Raw genomic sequence first — 24,681 nt, forward strand, 5'->3', positions numbered from 1 at the left:
ACTCTTTCTGTAAAATTATTAAAAAAAAAAAAATTCTTGCTTAGTTTACCACTTGAACACTTGAATATCCAGAGCTGGGCTGATTCTCAATATAAATGGAACAAATAACATGCTTAATGTTATTTTATGACCCTAAAATATAGGAGAATCAAAAGGAGCCAATACAAAAATTCCTCCTCCTACTGGCCTACCATACTTCCTGAATTTCTTTTCATTAAATTCATTAAAAAGGGTCATTTCTGGAGACATAAGCATTTTAGCTGTCAGAACATATGGAGGATTATTAACATAGGAGCAATGATTAATGAACAGTATCACAGTGGTATTTCCCAGTTCCCTGAGGGAAGGAAGAAACAGGGAGCTGTCTGAGCTAGGGCCACTAGTATCACTTTTTATTTGAGGTTCATTCAACCACACTACAGACAAAGTAAGCATACTCATACTTTTATAGTATAGACAAAGGAGAGAGTCTCTGGGAAATATGGATATGGGGCTGTGCAAAATCTGAACAAAGGCAATTTGTCTTCAACACCAAAGTCTCCAGCCTTCTTGGAGACCCACTGTGGCCCCTAACTACCGTGAAAGTCACAAGTGTCCCTTTGGCACACTAAATTATACCTGGCCTAGAAGACTCCGTGCCTTCAAGAGTCTAGGGTGACAGACAGCTTTCTATCTAATCAACTAACTGAATGGAAGAGGTTTCCAAAGAAAACTCCCTCCTACTAGAAACCTCCTTGGGTAAAAAGAACTTTGTGTTCTCTAAATCAGTGGTTTCGCAGCTCACCAATCAAGCTTGTTAAAAATGCAGATGCCTGGAGCTTACCCCACAAATCTAACCCAGAGATTTGTAGATCTGGCATAGGGCCAGAATCTACATTTTACCAAACATCCCAGATTATTCTGAGGCACAGAATCTGAGGATCACACTTTAAGAAATATGAGCATAGGGACTGAATCCTATGCTCATAAAGCACCTACAGCTGCTTTCCAAAGCTACTTAAAACCTGAGGGTTTTCTTTTGGCCACTTCCAGAAGCTTTCCCTGAATTATACAAAAATTGAGGCAGTCATATTTTAGTTTATTGTTAAAAATAAAGATGTTTTATTCATCCTATAAAATGTGAGTATATTTTCATGATTTATAGCTACAGGGATGGATAAGCTGTCTCTCTTTCAAAAATGACAGTGTGCCTTAGAAAGGGAGATGCACAAAGGGAGTTTTAACAACAGAATCCCTTGATGTGCTCATATTTGCTTATCAGCAAGACTACTATCAGCCTTAGCTTTTTCCTCAAAAAAAAACGTACATTTCTTATGGTGGAAGCTGTCTCCATCCATCTCTATTATTGTAGAAGTTTCTTTGAAATGAGCATTTTTAAAAAGATGATAATATTTTTACTCTGCTGCCTTTCGTCCAATGCATAGGCATTTAGAAAATCTCTTGTCTAGGTTCTCAAACACATAATGTGTAGTAAAACTTCCCCCTCTGCCTCTGTTAACCCTGGCAATACTTTTGATTTACTCCACTATAGATGTACAGATGTTGAGAAATACAAAGTAAGTTTATTTTCTCCTGTCTTATTTTTAGTGCCTTTAGGTTAGTTTCTAGATGACTTGCCTTTTGCAATATAGTCCAAAAACCATCAGTGCCCAGCAGAGGTTTCTGTAAGTAACTCTTCATACCCCCACTTCAGAACTTTCTTCTCTCTCTGTTTCTTCCTTTTTTGCTATACCTATTAGGAGGAAGCTAAGCAGAGCAGATGGGTAAAAAAGAATCAAGGCATGGCAGCTTTCGGTACAGTAATAATAGAAGCCACAGCTTTGAAAACTGCCTGAGAAGCAGAACCAGGCAGCTTATGTGTTGTGGCCTAGTCCTCCAAAAATCCAAATACAGTTCTTGACAGGAAATCATATTGGACTTTGAATATTAAATGTGATTATTGGGCAAAAGAACAATATAGGCAGGTTTTCAATGGTAGCTTGAAATAATAAGGGATAGAAAGAAGCAAGCTAGGCTTCCACCACCGTCTTTGCTCTGGTAGGCCATGCAGCCATGGAAGAACTGTGTGTGTCAACATTATAATTAGGAAAGCAACCTTAGTTAGTCAAAACAAGGAAAACAGGAAAGTCTTATTTCAGTGTTCCCTTCTATGGCAGCCACCCGACTTCTGTCTGACTCCTCCCTAGAGATTATACAGAAGAGAGGAGGACAAGATAGGGAGACCAGATAGAGGGATCAACCACTGAAGGGATCTAAAGGAGACAAATTAAGGGAGATTTGATATCAGGGCCCTCTGAAGCTTCTAAAATGGGAAACAAGTGGTAACAAACCCCAGCATGCAGGGAGAGAGAGTTCAGGCCAGCTTTCCACTGGAAGTAGCACTGTGTAAGGGAAAACACAGTGAACAAGGAGGTTCAAGTTCCAGTTCTACGGTTTCACAGCTATCTGATCCTGGGCAAATCGCTTAATTTCTCTGAGCTGGAGTCTCCTCATTTGTTAAGAAGGGATAAGAGTTCCTGCCCTAATTATCTCCTAGGTGATCAAATGGTATCTTGTATATGAAAACATTCTAAAAAACCCAAAGAACCAAATAAATGTAAGTTGTATATTTTCTCTCTCCCATCTATTGAGGAAGAGATTTAGGGTGGGAAGAAAAGGTTCTTCAGGTTGTTATATGGATGTTAGGGGAAAAGAGTATGAGTATGGGAATAATTGTAATGGCCACTGTGAGGAAAGATACTCTGCCTTCCAGTCAAAAAAAGAAACATACTGAGTGGGAACTTCAAAAGTGTGGTTTGACCTGCTGTAATAATCTATGTCTATGGAAGCATGAGAGCTTATTTTCCAACAGAAAGTATCCCATTAACTTTCAGTTCTATGAGAGGAATAATAATAACTTAAACATTTGTTGAGCACTGTACTAAACACAATATTATTAATGTATTTAATTTTCACAACATCCCTATAAGATGTAGATAATCTTGTTATATCCTGTTTGCCATTAAGGAAACAGAAGCACAGAGAACAGGCCCAAGGTTACACAGCTAGTAAATAAATGGTGGAGTTTGGATATGATCCCAGTGGTCTGGCTTCAGAGCTTCAGAGCCCAGGCTTGGAACACCCCAGTATACTTCCTCTTAGAATAAGTCACCAAAGGTATACAGACTGGATATGAGAGCAAGGTTAAGGGGAGACAAATAGATCTGAACCAGAAACCTTGCAGGGTATTCCTGTTTGGACCAGTTATGTTAAAATTAGGATTATTCATTTCTGTGCCTTTTTCTGTTGTTGCTAACCAAATGATCTTTCAGCACTGATGGACAAGGGGATTTCCCCACTTCTTGGACATGCTTGAAAAGATCAGTATAGTGAAGATGCAGTGACAATGGCCCCATGAACCCATGGAGAACCCATAAAACTAGGGAAGAAAAGGCCCCGCGCCTGAAAATCCTTCCCAGACCTCTTCCTGCTTAATATTCTTCTCCCTCAACCCCAGGCAACCCAAAGGTTTTTGCTATAAATTCAGTGTAAATCCATATAAGGATAAACTATAGATTGGATTTCTTTTTCTATGGACAATTTAAGCTTAAGAAAGTTATGTAAGTTAAATTTTAGGTTTTTTAATTCCTATTTTATGTATTTATGCTTCAAGAGTTAGTTCAACATGAAAATCATTTCTGAACTGTGGAGTATTTCTTGTAATCAAATAGGCTTGAAGGGGGAAATATATTCAATTATTATAGCTTAATACTCTAACAAATGTGACTTTAAAACATCATTATAGCACATTATTCCTCTTTATACATCCCAAATGAGTGAAATTCCCAAGACCAACAGTGGCATGGGAGGCTGGACTGAACTTTTCTCTAGAGTAGGCTCTCGGTTAAAGTGCCTCCAGGAGTTTGGACCAGATTTGAAGGATATGGTTTAATTCTGTCATGGAATTACAGCACTGGTTGTTGTGCAATAAATACTTTTTGAGTAGAAGTGAATTGCAGTTTAGTTCACTCTAGCTAATTGGGCCAGACTAGGTTAGGACAGATTCCACAGCAGAACAGCCTTGGCCTGTCTTTATAATAGTCCAGTTGGGGAACAAGTATAAAAGAGATTCATGTCCCTGACTCAACCCGCAGATAGTACCATCACCACAAAGTTCAGTTCCTCAATATAATCCTCATCAACATCAACTCCCATCCCACTACCCTCCCCACAACACATACACAATAAAGACAATATCAGGGCTTTTAGCTGGTACTCTTTCTGCTCTACTAAAACTTCTCTTCTTGCTCTATTGTGCATCCTTCTGGTCATTTACCTCTCACAGACACAAGTTCTCAATGGAAGGACCTTCTCAGTAAATTTCCATTTTAAGAGGGACCTAACAAAGACATTAGCCTCAATATGTTTATGCCTAATGCTTAAACTGACTTTTAATGGTGGAGATTTTAGGACAGGTGGATATTTTGGCACATCTCAAATCAGAGGAAGAAGGTATTTTCTCAGTTGTTCTGAGAAGCCTCTGTTTTTGTGGGACTAGAATCCAGGTCTTTTTCTGACTCATAATCCAATTATCTTCCCATCTCACCTGCTGACTCTTGAATCAGTCTGAGGCTTAAGTCTGATTGTCTGATTTTTTTCCTTGCATTTAAAAAAAAAAAAAAAACCAACCGTAATGTGTTACCTAAACTCAATAACCACTTCTGATATTTATAGCTGGGTATTAAGTATTTTGAATGGCATTTTGAGGTTTAAACAATTTCTGTAAATATTAGTACTTAGAATGCCTTAACATCACAGAACTAGTGGCTACAATCATTTTAGTGTGAGGCACACCAGTAAACTGGTTGTTTTCATATTTTATACTGTATTTGACCTTTGTACAAATAATAAGATTCATGATCTGAGGTCTAGGTCACTGAAGAGATTGCATCAACATCCACCCTTTGGTAGGTTCCATGTCCAGAGAAATTCACAAGATCAGACATGTTTACCTTGCTGTGATCCAGCACGGCAAACAGGCAAACTGGGTTCTGTGATGTCCTTTTACAGCCTAATGTTTAAATATTGCCAGTGAAACATGTCCAGTCTTAGCTGAATTATACTGTTTGTTCTGCTACTGAGATACATTGTTTTTCATTCCAGTAAAATGTTTTCATATCTAAAATGAAAAAGAAAATGAGAGAAATATACTTAACCATGGCCACATGATATGCCACATTTCTGTGAATATTCTGTATGCTTCCAAACATCACTTGCATACTTACCATTTTATAATTACCTTGTTTTGAAACTGAGATCATAATCTATAGCAAACCTAAAAGATCAAAGCTCTTCTTCTAGTCTTGCTAAAGTATATTTTAGTCAGATTTTGTTTCGAGGACCTTAACAAAGTACCATCTCCATGCTTTGTGCTCTGTAAATCACGTAGCACTTCAGGCAGATCATCAATCATCTGGCATCAATTATCTATTCTAACTACATTATATGCAAAAAAAAGAAAAAAAAAACATTCGTATCTACTGTGTAAATTCAGATCTCACTACTGGAGACTCATTCTTCCTGTTATCAGTTGAATTCTCTGACAAATCTCTAAGCAAGTGAGCTTTATATCAAGGTGGTTAAGAACTTTTATATTCACTAGTTAGGGCCTTTGATCTATGTCTCTAATTGGAAAAGAAATTTTTAAGATTACCCAAGCTCCAAAGGTCATTTTGGTGTACAGAGCAAGGGATGATCACTGTGTGGTAGAAAATTACAAAAGAGATATCATTGTTAGGCCTTCAGCATTAGTGATGTTGTCTAGGCCAAAAGATTATATTCCTGTACCTGCTTTTTCCTTTACTTTTAGAGCTCCATTGTTTGAAAATGGGCCTAACTAAATTCAAATGCTTTGTCTTTTGATAGAGTTTTTACTGCAATTGCATACAGAGCTATGGCCATTGGAGAAACATTTGTTTTGGCACCTGAATATTCGAGAGCCAAATCTGGGGCTGCACATCTGTTTGCTTTGTTGGAAAGGAAACCAACTATAGACAGCTATAGTCAAGAAGGGAAAAAAACAGTAAGCACCACTATGATTTTAAATGTCCACTTGTTATTAATTGTCCATATGCATGCTCTCTAAAGAGAGACTTAAATGAAGGCATTATTTGATAACTTTGCAAAAGATAGTGCTATAGAGAATCAAAAGCTTGTATAAAATAATTGTAATGACTACCAAGGGAGAAAGAGGATCTCGTCTTAATCAAATTTTCACCTCTACTACTAAATATACATATTTTATATTAAAAAATAAATGCTTCTAGTTTATTTGCCTGATGCCATGAGAATATTCTTGAACAAAAGATTGAGTTATATATTGAATTTTATTTAGACAGCAAAAGTTTTAGTCTTGGGTGAAGATTTGCATTAGGGTTTATTCGCTTTTTTTCTTTGATAATATATGCAAAGTAAACAGTGCCCTTACTGCTTCAGACACCGTTTTTCATGGGAAATATATCCGCAAACAGAAGAGGAAAAAAGGGAACTATATTTATTAAATTCATGCACATATTTAGCCACAAACTCTAAAAGACTGTGAATATTAAAAGGGAAACAATGGGGAGATTATATAATTTCCAAACAAGTCTCTCAATAGTAGTCTTATACATTAAATATGTATTCAATTTTAAGACCTTTCTAGACATTGTAAATTTAAAAGTAAAAACAGCCATTAGGTATACTTAAAAGAAATTTTTCATTTAAAATTATTTCACTCTAGAATTTTAACAGATTTATATGTATGACAGTTTAAAATAGTACATTATCAGGAGAGCTACATAATTATTAAAAGGAATGCCAATTGTTAGTGACAGAAATAAAAGATCTTGAAACTCTCAGAATAGAATGCTCAAAGATACATCTTAGTCAAAATTGGATTTCATATTTGTGTTCTAGAAAGTAAAGGATGTAGGAAACTTTTTTTAATCTTAGGATTTAGATGTATATAATATTGGTACTCATTTATTTCTAAACATCACAATAGAAGAATTGAGTGTCTCACTGATAAATGTCCTCATTGAACTATGTACATGACATAGAATATGGGAATGTTTCTTTAAAGACTATAAAAGTAACTTATTTAATTTTCAATTTATTTAATATACAAATACTTCTAAATATCACTTTATATGCTTGAAAAATTAAAGCCTGGTAAAACAGAATTGGCAAATATTGATAATTATTGAAGCTGGGAGATAGGCATATGGCAGCCCATTACATTATTCTCTCTACTTTTATAGAGGTTTGAAATTTTCCAGAATAAAATGTTTAAAATAGTAAGAATAAATTTTAAAATGTATTAAAGTCCAGAAGTCTAGAATATCTCTCTATACCTTTCCCAAAGGCATCAGAGCATACATAGAAATAATTGCACTCTCCGTTATTCTGCAGTATGCTGGGTTTTTTTTCTTTTTAACATTTTTTGGACAAATAATATTCATATGCCAAATAATATTCATATGCCATTCATATGCAAATAATATTCATTGCACATAGGGTGCAAAACAGAAAGCATTGAATAGACTAAAAATAAGCTACTACTACACTTAACATTTTGGCATATGTCCTTCCAGATATTTGTTTCTAATTCGAGAACTCTTAACCATATGTTAACATTTCGTTCCTTTGACAAAAGAATAATATCGTCATCAAACATTTTTTGGTGCTCCTCCCCTCCACCTACGCTTGCCTCCTACCTATATGCTGGGCTCAATATGCTGAGCATGACTCTTAAACCCAACTACTTAAAATGCAATTGATTGAGGGCAAATATGAAGTTCAAAAGAACCTAAAATCTTATGAACCAAATTTATAAAGGGAAGTTAATCATCATTTAGTGATAGTTCTGGAAAGTCTTTTATAAACATCCCTGGTGTATATAAGTATTGGTTTACAAATTATCAACCATGAAAGAGATCGAAGCATAGAGAGAAAAATAAACTTTTAGGCAAGTGTCACTGCCAAATAATGGTCAACTGAAAACAAAGATAAATCTGAATTCAAAACATAATGTATATTAAGTATAAAACATGGTCCAACTTACAAAAATAACATTTGTACATATAGTTTATGAGGACACCAGCTATTCTCAATTAAACAATAAAGGTCTGTAAATTTTACAAAGTGATATTTTTAAATATCACTTTAAAGTAAATTTTAAAAAGTGATATATTTGTTCAGAGCAGCTAGTCAAACAGCTAATCTGCAGATGGGACTATGTGTAGATAGTGAAGCTGAAGGAAACCAGTGCTTTTTAGGAACTTGGTGAAGTCCAGTAGTAAAGATCAGAAGAATTACAGATATAAAAATCTAAACAAAAGTGACAGAAACCAATGTGCAGTCAGTAGCTCTACAGAGAGGAATACGATAATTTAAAATTTAAATGATTGTGGAAACACACACAATTTTCAAAAAGCACTCAGCCACTGTGCTATAAGGTGTTACAACCTTTCTAAGTCATCTTTCTTTTTTTTTTTTTGGAGATTACAGGCCAGTTATTTCATAAACTATCCCTCATTTTAGGTTTGTCTAATGCTTATTCATGATTAGCTCAAGGTACTTCATTTTTGATGCTCTGTCCTTCTCAGTGCATCATACCAGAAGGCGCACTATATTGATTTATCCCATTGCTGTTGACATTAAATTTCATCACTTGGTCAAGGTGGGGTCTGTTAAGTTTCTCCATATAAAGTTACTATTTTTCCCTTTGTAGTTAATAAGTATATTGTGTGGAGATGCTATGGGACTATGTAATTACCCTGTTACTTTACTCTAAGTCATCCTTCTAAACAATGCCAACTTTCTTTTACAGAATGAGTGTGAAGGGAATATAGAATTTCAAGAAGTCTCTTTCTTCTATCCATGTCGCCCAGATGTTCTCATCCTTCGTGGCTTATCCCTCAGTATTGAGCAAGGGAAGACAGTAGCATTTGTTGGGAGCAGTGGCTGTGGGAAAAGCACTTCTGTCCAACTTCTGCAGAGATTTTATGACCCCGTGAAAGGACAAGTGGTAAGACTGAATTTAAATACAACTTATCTGGGGTTTAGTGGTGTTATTCTTAAACATTCCCTGGAGCTTAAGCATCCTCACTGGTTTGGGTAGGGCAAACAGTGCAGTAGTTACAAAAAAAAAAAAAAAAAACTCTATCTCTTAACTTAGAGGACAAGCAAACCAATAACAGAAATGATAGGACTTTGAGGCTAACTACAAAGACCCAGAGATTCTTCAACCATTATGGCAGCAGAAATTTTGGTCTTATAAGCCATGGAATTCTTTTAGAACACAGCTATTGGAGTATGGGTCTAATATCTACGTCTGGGCTCTTTCTTTATTCTCTTCTGATTTAAGACAGAGATAATAGTTTTCTCTGCCTCCCTGGTTTAGGATTCCTGCTGTTCCTGCTGGCCATCCCCATTCCCCGAATTCTCAAAGCCTTATGCCTGATTAGAGCTTATTTGAATCAGCTCCATTAAGTCTTGCATCTTGATCTCAAAAAAATGCAACCTCTCCCTCCTTTGAACTCCAAGGACAGTTTTTCTCATGTGGCACTTTTCTTACTCTACCTTATATTCAGGTTTTCAATTATCCTCTGCCTCAACCACCACCACATCACACACACAAACACAACTTCCTGTTCTGCCTCCTCCTCCCTACAAAAAACCATAAGCCCCTAAAAGTCAAAGACTGTCATATTAGTCCTCATGCTCCTGCAATTTACCGTCTTTTCCTCATCACAGATTCTCAATGACTATTTACAAAATGGAAGGGTCCAAAATGGCTCCCTCGTTACCAATGATAACAGTGAGTTAACAATGAGTACCAAAATTAGGTAACAGTCATCTATTTGCTTATAGCATAGCACACTCCCTCTTTTAACCCTCCAGTTGTTCCCATTGCAGTTAGAATAAACCAGAATCCATACCATCAGTCAAGGTCCTTCATGATCTGCCTTTCTCTCCAAACTCCTCTCCTATCACTCCCCACTTCGTTGTGCACTGTGTGTCAGTCTCACTGGTTTCTTTATGTTCTTTAAACACACTTACGGGCCTTTGTTCTTGCTATTCTGCTTCTTAGAATGTTCTTACTCTTACTTCTATCCTGATTCCTTCTCATCATTCATATCTCAGTCTAAATGCTATTTCCTTAGGTAGGGCTTCTTAGATAACTGTATAGAAAATAATGCATCCACCAACCCCCTTCCCACATCTTCCCCACATCCTCAGTCACTCTTTATCCCATTATCTTGTCTTCATGACACTTTCTTTTTCTGAGTTTATTGAGTTGTTAGTGTGTTTATTGCCTGCCTGTCTCCACTAGAATTTAAGCTGCAGGAGGACAAGAGCTTTGTCTTGCTTACCACTATTTCCCCAGTGCCTAGAGAGTCCCCATCACATAGTATGTATGCTCATCAAATGTCAGATGAATGTTGTTATTTGTTCATGTGAATAAACATGGCTGTGTACAAAGTGACATATTTCTACATGTGAATTACTATATCAGTCTACACTTACTCTCTCACTGGGCTTTAATAAAGTGGGATCCTGTTACGGTAGAAGTTGGTCATTTTCCGTCTGACTTCAGTACAGAGCACCAGACTTTACTCTAGACTTCAGGCAGGTCTCTAAAATATGTGGCCATTCCTAGAAACGTCAAGTAAGTTTAGGAGTCGGCATTTTAGTCAGTTACACGCGGGCTGCTTCTATACAACATATGAGTTATGAGCCTTCTTTGGGTAACATTATACTATGAAATAGCTTGAATTCCTAACTTTCTTGTTTTGATTTGTGTATGTTTAAATACAGTGAACTGTAACATGATACAGTTGTTGAATCTTCACATACCGTTCTCCATTCTGCTTTGGGCAGCTATTTGATGGTGTGGATGCAAAGGAATTGAACGTACGATGGCTCCGTTCCCAAATAGCAATCGTTTCTCAAGAGCCTGTGCTCTTCAACTGTAGCATTGCCGAGAACATTGCCTATGGTGATAACAGCCGTGTTGTACCATTAGATGAGATAAAAGAAGTAGCAAATGCAGCAAATATCCATTCTTTTATTGAGGGTCTCCCTGAGGTAAGAAAATATCTGAAACCTTGAACTACAAAGCTGCCAAGTAAGCCCAAGTAATTTACTGGGCCTAAGTGGTTGTTTTATGTGTTCCTTGGATTATACAATTTATTTACTGCCAGCATCTAATGTAAAATTAGATGTAAAAAGCAAAGTTTGAGATTTTTATGTGACTATTTTTTCCGAGACCAGACTGTATGGATATTCACTGATTTAATTTTCATATTTTGATTCTTTACCTTCTATCCATTTACACTCCGCTCATGTCTACACCACCATCATCCCCCTCTGGACCACTCCAGTAGCCTCTTAATTTGTCTTCCTGCTTTCAGTTTTGCCCCTTTATAATTATTCTTCCTCACAGCAACTAGAGAGATCCTTTAAAAACATAAATTAGATCATATCCCTCCCAGGTAAAACTTCCTAATGGCATCCCTTGGCACTTAGAATAAAGTCCAGACTCCTTATGTGGCTCGCAAGGCCTTCTGTGATCTGGCCCTGCTTGCCTCTCCAGCTCATTCCTCACCTTGTGGTCACTCTGCTCCAGCCATGTTGCTCTCTTTTCTGTCTCGTGAACAGGCCAAGTTCTTCCCTACCTCAGGACATTTATACTTGTTGTTTCTTCAGCGGAGACCTCCCTTCCTCTGGCTCTTTGAAGATCCAGCTCCTTAACTTTCAAGCTCTTTCAAATATCACCTTTGCAAAGGCCTTCTCTGGCCACCTTATTTAAGAGTCTTCACCATTCCTGTCATCTGTCACATAGTCTTCAGGGCATTTATCGCAGTCTAAAATTATCCTGAGTGCTTATTGACTTGTTAGTATCTCCTCTCCCCACGAGAGTGTTAGGTCCTTGCCTGCCATTTTTGTCACTTCTCTGTATTGACTGTGACAGCTGATGCAAAATCTCAGAAAAGTTAAAAATCTTGGCTAACCGTAGAGAAGGCTTTAGCATAGCAAGTGTTGATACAAATCCAGAAGTAGTGCTCAGAGATGGGTAATTGTAACTTAAAGCACTTGTAATACCTGAGTGTTTATACCTACATACACTCTCACAGAAATAAAATAAAATAAAAATATAGATACTTACTTTTAATTAGAAACAAATTTTTATAATGTGATTTTATAGCTCACTTTAAAAATATGTGCCAAAACTTAATAATCATTATATCAAACAACTAATCTAGTGCCCTGTTCTTTGGGGGAGGATAATGGTCACTTACTCTCTTTTATACTACTAGATCTTCCCTCACCATCTCCTGTCTACACTAAATGGTGCCTATAACTAGGAACAAGCCATTAATACAATTTCCCTTACTCCAGTAAGGTTCTGTGGTACTAACTATAATAGAAGGATTAACATATTTTTTATAAATATTGTGACCCTGTGAGTGTCTTTCAATGGTAATTCCCTTTTTTAACCAAGGCACTCACCACACTGTTGATTCATGGTCAGATTGTTATCCACATAACTCTGATAATTTTTTTCTTGAATTTATGTATAGCAAAATGCTATCCATTTTATATTTATACCATTTGACTTTTATTCTTAAATTGTTTATTATCTTTCATTCTTTTTATTGTACTATTTCCCAAATTTATCCAAACCTACATACTGCAGAGATTCAGTGTGCTAACATTTTACAATAAACTTTGAGAACCAAGATATTATTTCCTGAAACAAAGAATAGCTTGTTTCTCAGTGTTTTCAAATTTAACTTTAGTTTATCTTCATATCACTATTACCCCAAAAATATGTATAGCCATAAAGAAATCTGGTGCCAAAATATCATTTTGGAATAGGACATTGGAACTACTAATCTAGCAGCAATGTAAATGACCATTTGGAGTGAAGAAGAGAGAGGAAGTTTAGGAAATGATGCAGGAGCTATTTCCAGGATTAAGTTATGAAGGCCTGAATTACTGATTATAAAGTGAAATAAAACAAGGAAAAGGATTTAAAAGATATTGTAAAAGTGGAATTGCCAGGACTTGGCTCAACATTGTCTCTGGAAAGTGAGCAAGAAAGTGTATGATACACTAGGCAGCCTGCTGGAATAAAAACACACAGAGCATATGATGAGAGTACAAAGGAAGGAATGACAAAGTCTCCAGGTGTTCAGAGAAAACCACATGGAGGATGTTGCTTTGAGCTGGGTTTTGAAGAATGAGTAGGAGTTCACCAGGCAGAAACGGGACAGATCCATTCTTAGAAGATAGAATAAGCTCACACAGAAACATATATGTGTAAAAAGGTTTTAGATGTTTGGGGGGAAATACATTTAAAATCCTGAGCATAAGGCATAAAAGTGGGGAATTGAGAAAAAGAGGCCAAAATATGAGCAGGGACTAAATGTGAAGGTTCTGATATACCAGGCTAAGAAGTTTGGACTCTGTCTTATTGGAAATCAGAAGCCACTAGATATTTTTAGGCAGAGAAATGACATGATCGAATTTTTAAAGAAAAAGAAATTACTACTGAAGCTCAGCCTTTTGTTTGCTCTTCTAGGAGGCACTGTGGCCTCTGAGGCAATAGTCAACTGGCGTTAGAGGGGCAAGTCCTGGTGCTTTACAACAGTCTGGATGAGAGAAATGCAAGTCCACATTTTCTTTTCTCCAGTTCTATTTCCAAAAGCTCTTAAACTCCATGCCCTCCCCTCCCACACACACACAAATTTTGTATGTTTAGTGCAAGTTTGTTTGGTGGCCAAGATGATGTGAAGCTATATGTAGTCTTCATTAATCCTACTTAGAATGAATAATCAAGTATTTCTGCAGAAATGTTCATGTATTTGATTACCAGTTGTATCCCCAGACCTTTCTGGTGGTGTTAAATAATATATAACATATTGTACGTTAAATGTATATAATATGTAGTATATACAATTTATGGTATATTTTCTTCTAAAGTAAAAAAAAAGTAGGGGGAGGGATTCTTAAACAGATATAGCCCTAAGGGTTTCAGGTAAGGGATTATGGACCTGTCTGATAGCTCAAACTATGAGGGTAAATAGCAAGGAGTCAATTTAGAGTATGCTAAGGGTAATGCGTCTATGGTATATGCCATGGTGATGACCTGCATGCATTTAGAAATATGGGCCTGGGGCATGGGAGAGGAGCTGAAGTAACACTGCCTTGGTCTTGAGGATCCTCTGAGAAATACACCAAGTATAGATGCCCCCTACTTGGCACAATATCACACAGTGGCAGCTCTCAGTCACACCACATCATGGCTCCTTGAGTAGGACTTTGACCACTGGAACCACCTGGAAACTCCTTCCCAGGGCCAGAATGCAGTTGGTTTAAGACTAGACTCTCTGATGTTCCTTCCAGGACCCAAATGGCTTTTAGCCCCAGGTTCATATTGAGGAGCCATTGCCCCTTGAGTGTCTCATAAAACAGGTGATTTCCAGGCACTCACCAGCCCCAGTGTTTGAAAATTGATTTAGATTTTCAGTTTAAACAGGAAAGAATGGAACTCCATGGTTCTTCATTAAAAAATAAAAACTTTCACTTTAAGTATCTGAAAATGTTTTTAGGTTGCTATTAAGACAATGTGTATATCCACATTTATACTCTATTCTGCTTAATGATGGGCAGAAACATCTGAACTTAATTTTCATCCAATTCACTCTTGAAACTTACATATTCCTGCAATCCAGAGAAGGCCAAGAAATGCAAGGTGATTTCTAAGTTAGTATTGTGTCTTCTTCAGCTACACAAGAAGAATCCATGTACAATTTAAGCTAGGCTGGCAGAAAGAGCTACAAGCCCATTATCATTCCCATCCAATCCTCTCTCAATTTTTGGTTTAACATTGGATTCTCTAATTTAGATGGGAACTTTGCAGTGTGTGGAAATGAATGACATAGTTTTTTTTATTCCAAATTTAATAAAGCACATCTTAGGAGAAAGGGGCCCAGCCTGCTTTCTGGTCCCAGATAAAATCACAAAGGAGATAGCTCAAGTCTGCTTTCTTTGTAGAGCATTCACTTTAGAAAAGACACTTTTGGGGCTGGCCCTGTGGCTTAGCGGTTGAGTGCACACGCTCCGCTGCTGGCAGCCTGGGTTGGATCCCGGGCACACACCGATGCACCACTTCTCCAGCCATGCTGAGGCCGCGTCCCACATACAGCAACTAGAAGGATGTGCAGCTATGACATACAACTATCTACTGGGGCTTTGGGGGAAAGAAAGAAAGAAATAAAATTAAAAAAAAAAAAGATATCCTTTTACAAAAAAAAAAGAAAAAACACTTTTACTGGGCTTTAGTAATTCAAACACCCGTTGTTTGATATAAAGCAAGCAACTGTGCGTTTTAGATTAAAAAATAAACTTTGAGATGAAGTAGACACATTTGTTATAAGGTTATGTCACAGGCTCTCTCAATACCCACTGTGTCTTATGGTACCTCCTGAAGGCAGTCAGATATGGAGGGAAAGGCAATTCATTCAAGTTTCTCCAGGGGACTAAGACAAAATGAACAGCATATTAATCATGTGCTGCATCTTCTCTGTGATACTGCTACGGGATTCACTTGTAGATGGTTGTACACTTGGACTTGCCTACCCAGTGGAGCTAATCCATCCACACATTCTTATCTGGGTACCAATGGCTGTATTTGTTAGACAACTGGCAAGGGCTACTAGAAAGTAGTCTAAAACCTTGGAGGGAAGCAGGGTCAATGGGACAATCTAGAAAGCAAGTGGGAGCCTGCTTGCACCAACAGAACTGACCAATCGTGATTTAGCAGACTGCTTCAGGATATGTGAGAAATTTCCTTTACCCTTCCATCGAGATAAACACTGGAGAAGGGGTCATTAGTAAGTAGGAGAGTTGTGAAAACATTGTGAAGTGCTAAATGTCACTGTTATGGCCTGAAAAGATGAAGAGACTTTCTAAAAATGCCAGCCTAACTTATTGCCAGGAAGATGCCTGCACCATTGAGAATGGCATCCTGGCATCTGGAGAGATGTGCCCATAGAGGCTTATAGAGAGGTAAAGTGAAGGAACCTAATGAGCTCCTTGTATTTAAATACTTTAAATCATTTTGACCTGAAAATAGAAGGTAATATAACTTAATGGAAAAATATTTGTGTTTACTGGGAACATTTTTTTGCCAGTAATTTTTTTTCTTATGCTTTAATTTGAACAATTCTTTTGTAGAAGCACAATGGCATAGGTCTGCTGCTTGTGATCAGATTAGATATGCAAATGAGATGGTAGTGTTTACTGCTGGTTTACCATTTATTTGCGACAAAGCCCAAGAATAGATTTTAGCACTTGTTGGGACACAAATTTTCAAAAGTAGCAAAATTTGAAATATTTAGAAGGTTCTCGCCCACAGTTGCCATGCTAATTCAAATAACCAAGCCTTGCTTTCTTAATTGCATGTTCCTGTAATAGAAATACAACACACAAGTTGGACTGAAAGGAACACAGCTTTCTGGCGGCCAGAAACAAAGACTAGCTATTGCAAGGGCTCTTCTCCGAAAACCAAAAATTTTATTGTTGGATGAGGCCACTTCAGCCCTTGATAACGAGAGTGAAAAGGTAACATCCTCTTCTTTCATCTCACAATATATCAAATATGAGAGTGGAGTATCGTGGAAGAAATCAAGGTCGGTTTTGGAAAAGAAGGGCCTGGAGAGAATTGTAGTCCTAGGGTCACCAGTTCTAATTAAGGTTTGGGCCTTTAAAAAATGGTTAGAGGCTGGTGGGGAAGGGGGAGAGAGTTGGGACACAGGGCATCCCGTGTTCTAGAAAGGTTTTCTCACTTGAATTGGTCTCATTATCAAAAGGGGCCCAATTCTTGAAATGTTTCTTCACTGAAAGAAAACGTCCAAGAAAAATAACTTTCCTATTTTATTATTGTTCTAATGATGCCAAACAAATTAATAAGGCAATCTACATGCGTAAAAGAGTGAACTACACTGCAGTGTCAGAGCCTGCTCGTTACTCCACCTTCTACACACTATTAGTTCGGTTTGAGAAGAAAACAAGGAAGCAAACAGACATGTGACAATAGAGCTACACTGCAAGCTTCTTTAGATATTTAATTTTGCTATGTCCTTGTCCCCTAGTAGTCTCTTGCACATAGTAGGCACTTATTTGTTAAATGAACATTGATTGAATGAATGATAATCTTTAATATTTATCAAGTGTCCATTATATGCTATTATTTCAATCCTCACAACTTGATGAATTAACTAATTTTATCATCATGCTCATTTGACAGATTAGCACACTAAGGCTTAGAAAAGTCAAGTAACTTCCCTAAATTCTAATAGAGGGTGTCTAACCTAAGAGCCCATGTGGTTAACCATCACATGATTGCTATTTGTAGATGATTATCATTCTTCATTTCCAAGGAGACAGTGTGTTATTAAAAAAAAGAAAAAAACATGACTTTTGGAATCAGACATAGCTGGGCTGTAATACTGGATTCATCAGTTACTAGCAGTGTGACCTTGGTCTAGTGACGTGGACTCTTGAAATCTTGGTTTACTTATCAGAAAAATGAAAATCCCCCCACCTTACAGGGTTTTTGCAAGGATTTAAATGAGATATCCATCACTGGAAGTTTTTATATATTCAACAAAATATTGGTTTTCACCTTCCACTCTCATTTCCTCTATAGAGCATTATAACCTCATTGTAGCTGAGATGCTGTTTTAGCTAGGACAATTTTACAGCTAAATTCTACAAAAAAAAAAAAAAAAACGAAAAACTAAAACAATGAGAGGAAATGGAGTAAGTAAATTAGACAATTCTACTTAGGTGTGGAAATACTACTTTCTGGCTTTGAGTTTGGAACCATTTACTTACACACAAACAACAATCTCATTTTTATTCAGTGTCACAAAAGCTTTTCCAATTAAAAGTCTTACTTAATGTGTCTGTAATTACTTTTTCTAGATTTCTGTTGAGTAGGGTGAATATTTCACAAAGTAGGGCAGTTTCCTTGGGGATAAGCAAATACACAAAGAATGTTATTAGATTACCTTAATCAATTTGACTTGGGCAAGTTTATTAGCATCTAACCCAAGCTGGAGATCACAAGTCCTTCTCTCTTCCAGGTGGTTCAGCATGCCCTGGATAAGGCCAGTAAGGGGAGGACGTGCCTAGTAGTCACTCACAGACTCTCCACAATACAAAACGCAGATTTGATAGTGGTTCTGCACAATGGAAAAATAAAGGAACAGGGAACCCATCAAGAGCTCCTGAGAAATCAAGACGTATATTTTAAATTGGTAAATGCACAGTCAGTGCAATGATGCTGTTGGAGTTAGCACATATTTTGATCTTTGTGTAATGCAAAGGGTACTTGTTAATTATTTGGCATGCTTTGATCTCTTTTATTGCATTAATCAGTACCTAGAATCGTGCTATTCAAGTACAGACATGTTCTGTTTACACATCATCTTCCTTTCAGATTTTTAAAAGGAAACAAAAATTTGCTCAACTCATGTAAGTGAGATAATGCTTGTATCCCTCACTTTATAAAAATGTTCTAGCACATTTGCTTATAAAGCAGTTTTCTGTGAAGTGAATTCTATTTTCAACTACTCCCATAAAATTGGGAATATAGTCCCAGAGGGAAAATTATCCAGTTAACTAAGTTGAAAGATTTTAGCAGAGAGAGTAAGATGTAGTTGGGCTTGTGGCATTTCAGGGAGAATGATTTTAATTTGGAACTTCCAGCATTTTGTTGCACATATTAGAGTACTTTGAGCTAGTCCTTTTCTCCAGACCACAGGGATTTCTTTCATAATATCTCTCTCAATGTTTCTTTCAAGAATATCCCTGGTTTCCCAAAATTCCATTAGATCCCTTTGTTAGGGGGATAGAGAGAATTACAATGTAAAATTTCTGATAGAATTAGGTAGTTATCTTCCTGTTTACCAGTATATAAATGGTTAACATGATCCATCCTGAAGATTCCATTATTCCAAGCTTTGGGGTTGGCAGAATAGATCATGGGCTTACCTGTGTATGAACACTTATTTACTTAAAATAAGAGCTACTTTTATTATGGGTGAAAAATTAAAAATACCTTTCTCTGTTATTATTCAATCAAGTAATTTGTTTAAATTTTATATGTACTTTTTAAAATGTAATGTATGTATGATTTGAAAGTTCTGTGTAAATAACAATATTGGTAAACTGAGTCATGTTTTCCATTTACTTAAATATTTGATTTCATCTAGTGATTTTACCTCTATTCTTTTTTATTTTTTTTGTGAGGAAGATTGGCCCTGGGCTAACATCCATGCCATCTTCCTCTACTTTACATGGGACACTGCCACAGCATGGCTTGACAAGTGGTGTGTCAGTCCGTGCCCGGGATCTGGACCCATTAACCCCGGGCCGCTGAAGCAGAGCACATGAACTTAACTACTATACCACAGGGCCGGCCTCTTATCTTTATTCTTAATTGTATTTTTTTCCATTTGCAGTGACACAGCCAGCCTCTCTAAAGTGCACTCTGCTAGTAATCTGAAATCTTGTGAAAAAAATTAAAACCATTTGTGTATTATGCCACTTTTTTTAAATAAAAAATTAAAACCATTTGTGTATTATCCAAAATAAAAATAGGATTGGGGGAGTTGAGAACCAGATGTATTGTTCAGAAGCATTGTCACTGAAAGCCTTGTGGCCCCTTTGCTATGCGTGGACCTAGAGCTCTTGGTGGTTTCTCTTTCCAGAGTAGGTGGGCAGGAGGAAAAGGACAGTATGGTTGAATATCCTTAAAGCCTCAGAGCAAGAGAACCTTAGGCTCCAATTCTGTAATCCCTCCTAGGTTAGCAGATAACTGCAATGCCTACTTCCCCCTTGAACAGATCAACAGCAATCCCATGTTCATACCTACAGATGTCAGTAAAACACTTTCCTTTTTAATTAATAGCCCCTCCTAATTTTTATTCGCATTTTATTTCAAAAGATTTTAAAGGATGCTCAGCAGGCAACATTCTCTTAAATAAAGTCACTGTCCTCACCGGAACAAGCAACCATGCTGAAAACTGAGATCTCAAACAGTTTACAAGGATCTGTGCGGTTATCAGTTGATGAAGGCAGAAAGTGAGTGGAGACCAGCTGCTTTTAGAGACTGCCACAATTTTAGTTTAAAATTGCTATACTGTTCTTAAAATGGTTTTAAAATGTATCATTTTAATTAAATCACTGGTTTTAATGGAATCAAAATGCCTTGTCCCCAAAATTATTCCAATCAGCTATGCAATTACTTATTTTGATGAGCTCAGGATTTTAGGAATACTTGTAATAATTTTTTCAAAATGAACAATCATTTACACACATCCTTATCAGTTTTATAAGTCTGACTTTTTAATCCCTATACTTTTTCTTAAAGCAGGATATTCTGTAACTGAAAAAGAAGCTAAATAAGGAATTTGAATTTTTATCTTAAAAAAAAGGAAAGAAATGAAAAGTTACTTTAGCAGATTTAAATCTAGGTTTCAAATTTTAAATCAGTCATTAAAGCTCATAAATTATTAAATAATAATATGTTTAGGTTTATAGTTCACAACTTGATATTTACTTAAGGGCTTTAAGTAATGAATGCCACATTATTCAGGGCACTAAATCAGTAAATTTAAGATGCATTGTCTTCTTACAGTGCCTTGGATATAGTAGATATTCAGTAAATACTAGGTGATTCAGTTCAAAAGACAGCTGTCATAGCAGGTGTGCATTATTGATACCAAAATGAGGCACACACATTTACTGAAAAGATGACCTGGTAGGCTGCAAATTGTTTTTGCTTAATAATCATATATCACCATCTCCTTGTCATGGGTATTATCAGTCATTGGTGACCCTTTGGATAGTTTACTTCTATTCAAGGCTAGCTTAAGTCCATTTTCTTCCCATTCAATTAAATTTTTTCTTTCCATTCATATGGTAATTTTAATTTAATTAACTTTGATTTAATTTTAGTTTTTTATCATTGTCCGTGAGTTGGTTTAATTTATTTAATTTTGAAATGATTTGGTACTTGAGTGTACATTGCCAAATTCCTTTTAGATCCTTGTGGGACTAATTTCCCACAAGACTTTTATCTGTATGACAACACAGTTTCTAGTCTTGAGGACTTTCTGGTGTCAAGAACATTGATTTCTGCCAGTCATGATTCATAGCCTAATACTTATTCAGACTGACCTCAATCCAAACTTGTCCAAGCATTCTTGCCCTCTGCCTCTCCTTTACCTTTGGGCTTGGATATAGTTACAAGAGATAAGAAGGAAGCACCAGTAAAAAAAAAAAAAAAAAAAGGAGGGGTCGGGGGGAGGGGTGGGAGGGACCTGGAAATACCTGGCCTGGAAAGTCCTAAATACAATGAAGGCAGCTGACCAGAGAGGTCAGGATCCATCAGAGATTCATCCTCTAAATGTTAGCATATTACAGTAGCCCTCAGCCATCGCCACATCTTATCCTTTATACCACTCTTCCTTCCTAGGAGGGAGGGCTGTTCAATGAGTCTTAAAATAATTGAAACACCAGTGAGGATACCAGTGGAATAGAAACAATTTAGCAAGGATAAGGTATGGCACAGATGTTAGTGGAAAGAAAAAAGACCATCATGTCACACCTATTTTATAACTAACCCAGCCAACCTACTTTACATCTTGCCACTCCTTAAGACAAGCTGTAGTGTGTTTTTATGCTAAGTCAATAGGTCATAGCCAATAACCTGGTTTTTAGCCTACTCAATGTGTCAGTTTCATAGGATGCATAGAGTGCTTTGCATATGACCTATTGTATGAAAATATTTCCTATTAGTGTCCACCTATGTATTCATTGTTTTAGTTCTGAGCTCTTATCTTACTCCAAGAGGATTTGTGAAGTGGAATCATAGATTAATTGGAAAGTTCACTCATAAGAACTAGTCAAGGCAGGAAACTGGGAAAATTGGAAGTAGAAGAATGAGGATAGAGGGTTTGGGAGACACAATAGCTTCAAGCCTTTATTTATTCCCCCTACCATTAGTAATGATTACCAGAAATAAAAAGCTCATTTAAAAGCTGTAATTATAAAAAAATACATGGATCATCAAATGTCTCTACATAGTACCTCAAGTAATAAAACTTGCTTCCTTTTAGCAAAACCACACTGATAAAGCCTGTATTACTTTTCTATTGCTGCTGTAACAAATTACCACAAATTTAGTGCAGTAAAACAACACAAATTTATTGTCTTTCAGTTCTGGAGCTCAAAAATCTAAAAGTCAAAAATCAGTCTCAGGGCCAACCCCATAGGCTAGTGGTTAAGTTCAGTGCACTCTGCTTCGGCAGCCCAGGTTTGGTTCCTGGGCGCGGACATACACCACTCGTCAGCGGCCATGCTATCATGGCGACCCACATACAAAATAGAGGAAGGTTGGCATGGGTGTTAGCTCAGGGAAAATCTTCTTCAACCAAAAAGAGGAAGATTGGCAACAGATGTTAGCTCTTCCTCAAAAAAAAAATCAGTCTCTGTAGGCTCTAGGGACAAATCCATTCCTTGTTCTTTCCAACTTCTAGAAGCTGCCCATGTTCCTTGGCCTGCATCCCTCTGATCTGTGCTTCCTTCGTCACATCTCCGTCTCTCTCTGCCTTTGACCTTCCTCTCTTACTCTTATAAGGACCTTTGTGATTATTGTGGGCCCATGTAGATAATCCAGGATAATCTTCCCATCTCAAGATTCTTAATCACACCTGCAAAATCCCTTTTGACATGTAAGGTAGCATATTCACAGGTTCCAGGAATGAGGACATGGACATCTTTGGGAGGCCATTACTCAGCCTACTACAAATAGTATCTATGTAAACTTTTATTCCATGGAGAAGACAAGACAATTCTTCACAGATTTGCGTTGAGTAAAAGCTCAAAGAGAACCCTGAAAACGTCAAGTCCAACATCATTACATGTTGATGAAAGAGGAAAAACTCTCGTGTCTTGCCTCTAAGCCCTGTGCTTTTTCCATTGCAACACGCTACCTATCCTCATTGCTAGGTCAGGATTTGGAATGCGTTTGTCCTTCTTTCTTCACTTTTGCTACTGGATTCTGCTGTTGCTGCTAATTCCTTTTATCCTGAGTCTAGATTTATTAAATACAAGTTAATACTATGTTCTACTTTCTTAACCTTACTCTCTTTCCACTAAATAACTTTATGTGCTAGCAAGTAAAAACGGCATCCTTAATACTGTAAATTATATGAGCTTTTCAGACACTCCTGACCCAGTACACTTTTGAGTTTTCCTAAAACCATTTTAAACTACTGCTTCTAACAAGAGCTCACTTTTTTTGTGAAATTTTTCACATAGGCATGGGATAAGCACTTTATGTACAATATCTCTTTAATCCTCACATCAGCTCTTTAATGGCACATATTAATATTCTCTCTCTTTAAAGAGAAGAAAATGGAAGCTTAAGGAAATTAAGTAATTTATTGAGGCTTGGACTCTAGAATTCATACCCTTGTCTAACTCCAGAGCCTACAGTCTCAATCATAGCACCAAGGACTTCTGTCCACAATTTATTCAGGTAGATGGCTTGCTGAATTGAGGGTGCAGTCACTGTTCACAGGGGTATATCGGGTCAATGTGAGGATCAAGCCAAAGTTTTGGCAGCAGTTACATGGTCTAATAAAATTAACCAGCCACACCCTAAAAATAGTCTCTACATCCACACTGTTGGAACAAGATTGAATTCAGCCAAAGGTATGACATTTGTTTGTCCTTTAATGTTTACTTACATATATAAGTGATATGGATTTGGACACTTTTCATATTGGCAAAATTGCAGAAGTTTGAGAATTCCAAGCTGAAAAAAAATTTGAAAGAGGCACACTTCTCAGACAAAAGAACAGGATCTCTGATTATAATGTCTATGGAAATATGCTGAAAAGCATCACCAATGTAATTGAGTTTGTTGGGCATGTTTTCTTAATGATTTATACATAATTATCAAGGTTCAGTTTAATCCTACTAAAATGTTTTTCTTTTTAAACTGCTTGAGGATATGGTTAGTTTATTGAGATTTCAGAAAAGTAAAAGTTTAGACAATTCGGTGTGAAAAGCTATAAATGAATGCAATCACTGCTGCATTATTAGACTGAAGGAAAGAATGGTCTAGTAAACTGATCTATGTTTTTATAGATGTAAATGATGGCATGCTATTCTTTATAAGCCAAGTAAAATTTGTTATTGAAGGGAGGTATTTTGATCATCAACTTTACTACATCACAGTAATATAATACATGGCTAAAATATTTTCTGCCCAGTTGAAAGTCAAGAAGAGATTCTAGGAAAGGGTTTAAGTTGTTAAATTACCAGAACATTCTGGACAATTGTGAAGCAAAAAAGAAAGAGAAAGAAAGAACTAAAGAAAGAAGAAAAAACTACTTGAAAACAGTCAAACAATAAAGAATATAATATACTCTAGCAATCAGCTTAGGACTGGAAGGAAAAAATATTCCACCATCAAATCCTCAGAAAACCTAAGAAAAGAGGTACAAATTTAAATTTAAATTCCTAGTCATGTGGCCTCAATTCAGGCAGAATTACACCTTTGCCCTA

General features: G+C 36.8%; 1 protein-coding gene and 1 long non-coding RNA gene across 2 annotated transcripts in view; one reads left to right on the plus strand and one right to left on the minus strand.

Annotated features, from left to right (window-relative positions):
- Positions 1 to 18,526, plus strand: part of ABCB5 (ATP binding cassette subfamily B member 5) — a 118,138-nt gene extending 99,612 nt beyond the window's left edge. Inside the window, exons 23-27 of the mRNA XM_004418938.3 lie at positions 5,905 to 6,061; positions 8,852 to 9,049; positions 10,906 to 11,112; positions 16,510 to 16,656; positions 18,183 to 18,526. Of these exons, the coding sequence (XP_004418995.1) occupies positions 5,905 to 6,061; positions 8,852 to 9,049; positions 10,906 to 11,112; positions 16,510 to 16,656; positions 18,183 to 18,380 (907 nt within the window). The 3' untranslated portion in view covers positions 18,381 to 18,526. The remainder of the gene's footprint in view (positions 1 to 5,904; positions 6,062 to 8,851; positions 9,050 to 10,905; positions 11,113 to 16,509; positions 16,657 to 18,182) is intronic.
- LOC147918200 (uncharacterized) overlaps positions 1 to 24,681 on the minus strand; it is a 475,202-nt gene that overhangs the window by 225,217 nt on the left and 225,304 nt on the right. The gene's annotated exons all lie outside the window — the stretch shown is intronic.

Source organism: Ceratotherium simum, chromosome 1, assembly GCF_057802395.1.
Source record: "Ceratotherium simum simum isolate JZ-2026a chromosome 1, ASM5780239v1, whole genome shotgun sequence".
Taxonomy (NCBI): domain Eukaryota; kingdom Metazoa; phylum Chordata; class Mammalia; order Perissodactyla; family Rhinocerotidae; genus Ceratotherium; species Ceratotherium simum.